Source organism: Penaeus vannamei, chromosome 8 (genome assembly GCF_042767895.1).
Source record: "Penaeus vannamei isolate JL-2024 chromosome 8, ASM4276789v1, whole genome shotgun sequence".
NCBI classification, from domain to species: Eukaryota; Metazoa; Arthropoda; class Malacostraca; order Decapoda; family Penaeidae; genus Penaeus; species Penaeus vannamei.
The window spans coordinates 25021608-25026134 of NC_091556.1; the positions used below are offsets into that span (position 1 = coordinate 25021608).

Genomic DNA, 4527 nt, shown 5'->3' on the forward strand with positions numbered 1-4527 from the left:
CATGGCGAAGCCTCCGCCCAGCAGTAGGACGACGCCCCAAGGGATCTTCTTCTGCACGACGTCCCAGGTCATGCAGGCGGGGGAGGAGGTGGGCGGCGCTGTGGGGAAGGAGAAGCCATGCGAGAGCGGGAAAGATGGGAAAAGAGAGAGTTAGCAAAGGCCAGAATGTACAGGTGCCTCCTTACCGTTAGGGTCCCTGAAGCACCAGAAGTTGAGTTTGGCGGGGAGGACGAACAGCAGGAACACAATTAACATCGCGGGCGTAGCGTCATCGACTTCTCTGTCGTGAAGGAACGTAGCGTTAAATAACACATATATAATGCATATGCTTATGACGAAAAATATAGCAAAAAACTGCAATAGCTAAGAAATCGAGCTTCCGACTTACAGGTGCTCCCCGAAGGCGCTGCTGAACCACTTGGACCAACCGGGGACGAACTCGGGCGCGCGGAAGAGCCATAGGAACACGAGGACGACGAACAGCGTGAGGACAGTGGCCTCGTGGTGAGTCATGGGGCCGAGCTGACGGTACTTCTCCCTAATGAGGCGCTTCACGGCGGCCTCTCGCTCGGGGGTTGTCTGCTGAATGGAGCTCTTGCGCCTGCGGGGAGGGACGCGATAGGTCAGTGTGTGCAGTGGGGAATGAACTTGTGTCTGAGGCCAAGGAGTTTGTGAATGTTTGCTTCATATAGGCCCAGGATTAAAACAATGGAAATGCACTCTCTATCTACCTCTCCCTGTCTATCAATTTCTATTTGATGATCTAATTATCTATCACACACGCGCGAGCGCGCACGAAGAGCTCACCCGCAGAGGCCCATGAAGAGGAACTGGAGCCACAGCCACGCCAGCAGCACGCACACGAGCATCCCGGGCACGTTGAACGCCATCCACGTGGCGAAGTTGAGCCCGGTGGGCTCGGAGAAGGAGCTGCTCGGAGAGGAAAGGGAGGCAGGGGGAGAAGAGGAAAGGGAGGCAGGGGGAGAAGAGGAGAGGAAAGGGAGGCAAGGGGAGAAGAAGAGGAGAGGAAAGGGAGGCAGGGGGAGAAGAGGAAAGGGAGGCAAGGGGAGAAGAGGAGAGGAAAGGGAGGCAGGGGGAGAAGAGGAGAGGAAAGGGGGGCAGGGGGAGAAAAGGAGAGGAAAAGGAGGCAGGGGGAGAAGAGGAAAGGGAGGCAGGGGGAGAAGAGGAAAGGGAGGCAGGGGGAGAAGAGGAGAGGAAAGGGAGGCAAGGGGAGAGGAAAGGGAGGCAGGGGGAGAAGAGGAAAGGGAGGCAAGGGGAGAAGAGGAGAGGAAAGGGAGGCAGGGGGAGAAGAGGAGAGGAAAGGGGGGCAGGGGGAGAAAAGGAGAGGAAAGGGAGGCAGGGGGAGAAGAGGAAAGGGAGGCAGGGGGAGAAGAGGAAAGGGAGGCAGGGGGAGAAGAGGAGAAGAAAGGGAGGCAAGGGGAGAAGAAGAGGAGAGGAATGGGAGGCAGGGGCAGAAGAGGAGAGGAAAGGGAGGCAAGGGGAGAAGAAGAGGAGAGGAAAGGGAGGCAAGGGAGAAGAAGAGGAGAGGAAAGGGAGGCAAGGGGAAAAGAAGAGGAGAGGAAAGGGAGGCAGGGGGAGAAGAGGAGAGGAAAGGAAGGCAGGGGGAGAAGAGGAAAGGGAGGCACGGGGAGAAGAGGAAAGGGAGGCACGGGGAGAAGAGGAAAGGGAGGCAGGGGAAGAAAAGGAAAGGGAGGAAGGGGGAGAAGAGGAAAGGGAGGCAGGGGGAGAAGAGGAGAGGAAAGGGAGGCAAGGGGAGAAGAAGAGGAGAGGAAAGGGAGGCAGGGGCAGAAGAGGAGAGGAAAGGGAGGCAGGGGGAGAAGAGGAGAGGAAAGGAAGGCAGGGGGAGAAGAGGGAAGGGAGGCACGGGGAGAAGAGGAAAGGGAGGCAGGGGAAGAAAAGGAAAGGGAGGCAGGGGGAGAAGAGGAAAGGGGGGCATGGGGAGAAGAGGAAAGGGAGGCAGGGGGAGAAGAGGAGAGGAAAGGGCGGCAGGGGGATGAAGAGGAGAGGAAAGGGAGGCAGGGGGAGAAGGGAGAGGCGGCGAGGGAGAGAGAATGGAGAATGGACAAGTTAAATGAGGGAAGTATCGAGAGAAAGTGAAAGTGAGAAAGCAAAAGCAAGAGAGAGGTACAGGAAATTGCCACGAAAGGGGAAGAGAGAGGTCGGGAAAGGGAGGAGAGGAAAATTCGATAAGAAATAATTTATAATTGTTTACCTGCATATTGGCATTTATTATTTCTCAGTTGTTATATAAAATTTAATGTGTGAATAGAGCAATAATGGGTTGGTCGTGTCCATGCAAGAAAAATATAAAAATAATTTAATGTACAACTAATCTAGACATTCAGCTAACATTTTAAGCGTTTATAGACAGCTTCATAATGCATGCTAGTAAATGCATATTGTTTCCAAAGCATAAACAGTATCATATGAATGCTAATCATTTCAAGCATTCCCATGTAAAGGCTGAGTTGTCGCATGCTTGTTTACCTTGGCATGCAGCGGTACACGTGCGTTTAGCAGTCATGCACAAAACATGCAGAGTTAAGCACCCACGCGAGCTGCATTGAAAGTCCGGGGCAGCACTTACCTGGGGCGCAGCGCTCTTGGCACATGTATTCAATGTCACCTGCATTATTTTCAAATATCATCGAGATGCTGCTTCTGCTCTCGCCGCATTCCCCATATAAGAGGGAAGGATATGTTTCTTGTCCGTTCGGGAAGCTTGTCATCTTGTTCCGAACACTATCCAGGCGCTTTAATTCAAATCAAAGGCAAAGACCACCACACTCACGTTTCTGTAAATGGGACAGAGTACGCACACGCAAAGCCTCGCATTCACTCATCCGCTTTCCATCCAACAGCGACTTGCAAAGACGTTCACGCGTCGTGTCACACAATGGCGGAAGCGGGTCCTTAACCTCCGCGTGTCGTGGGCAGACAATTCCAGCGAGGTACTACTAGGTACCACGAACACAAGTTATCAATGGTGTGTGCCTTCAGCCATATCCATATACTCCCAAACATGTTTACAGTATGTACAGGACAAACGTTACGATGCAAAAGCACTGGATGATTTTTTTTCTAGAGTAATGTTATTAATCATCGTTTTGAAAAAAAATCAGGCATCTCGCAAGAAAACTTCCAATAATAGACTTCTTGCAAACACTGACTGTGATATATGCCCTGCTATGGTAACTGTAAATTTCCCGCTGCACAGGCGAACGCACCCGGGTGAACTTCGACGATCACTTACTCCTCCAGGACGGCCTTGAGGACCATGTTGGGGCCAGTGCCTGTGATCACGCCGGTTCCTCCCACGTCCGCTGCGTACATGATGGAGAAGTAAATCATCATGCGCATGCTGTGATCTTCCTGTGCATCTCCTCGCTTTTCCTCGCACTTGCCGTCAGCTGGACAAACCACGCTGAGTGGGCCAAATTTTGGCAATTAGATGGGTGAAAGTGAGGAGGAAGAAAAGCTGCTCTTCGTCTTTTTTTTCTCTTGTCTTCCTTGGCCATCCTCTTTCTCCGACGTCGAATTCGGTAATAATAATAATAGTAATAATGATAATAAAACATTTCCCGGGGAAGGTTGCAAGGACAATTCAACCTCCCAAAAGACATCTTCATTGTTACGGGTCCTCCAGAGACGCCGCCACTCCTTTCCCTAAGAGACTCGACTTACTCGCTCAGAACTGCCATGACCACGAGGTTGGGTGAGGTGCCAGTGATAACCCCAGTGCCCCCTATGTTGGCGGAATAGGCCACGCCCAGCAGGAGAGAACGTCGCAGCAGAGTAGCCGCAGTCAGCCCCTCCTGGCCGTCTCCTTCGCTCTCGACATCGGCAATGTCTTCGATTTCTGTCTCCTTCCCTTCACTTGTTGGCAAGGAAATTTGTGATTGAAAGTATGCATTCTTTATCATCAATTAATGAATATAAGAAAGCTTATCTAAGCTTACTCAAATCAGTTGTGAGTAGGCTATATTTTTAAAAGACAAATTACAAACCAGTCGGGCAATATAAGTCGGGAAGAAAGTTACAGTAATAATAGCTTCATTCTGATTTGATAAGGAACTAAAGTTTGGGTTAGAATGCCTTTACAAAAGGTTAAACACTACTTAAGAAAATAACATAGGTATTAGCAGCCAGAAATAGTGGAAAAGTCTGTAAGCGAAATCCCCAACTGTTATTACTTAAATTAATGAAGAAAATGGCATTTCTGTAAACGAATCATGGTAAACAAAACAGAAAATGAAAAAAAAAATAGATTTATAAAAGAAGAGACAGGATAGTTTTGAAAATTTCTGGTGCCCTTTTGTCAATATGTTGCGCCACAACGAGTTTCCGTTTTATACATTGTGCGCAGAAAACCAATTTAAATTGAATAGACAAAACACATTTTAACGGATTAATAACAGGGTCTGCATCCTCTAGCGTTTACTGTTACGGCTGTTAGTCATGGCAAACCGAGACATTCCAATCCCGCCGACGATGAACCGGCGCGGG

General features: G+C 50.0%; 1 protein-coding gene across 1 annotated transcript in view; it reads right to left on the minus strand.

Moving 5' to 3' along the window:
- Window positions 1-4527, minus strand: part of Indy (I'm not dead yet) — a gene marked incomplete in the record, with an annotated part of 32142 nt that overhangs the window by 1151 nt on the left and 26464 nt on the right. The window contains 5 exon segments of the mRNA XM_070124439.1: window positions 1-98; window positions 186-280; window positions 389-601; window positions 808-930; window positions 3275-3445. The exon segment at window positions 1-98 is cut by the window's left edge and continues 177 nt beyond it. Of these exon segments, the coding sequence (XP_069980540.1) occupies window positions 1-98; window positions 186-280; window positions 389-601; window positions 808-930; window positions 3275-3445 (700 nt within the window).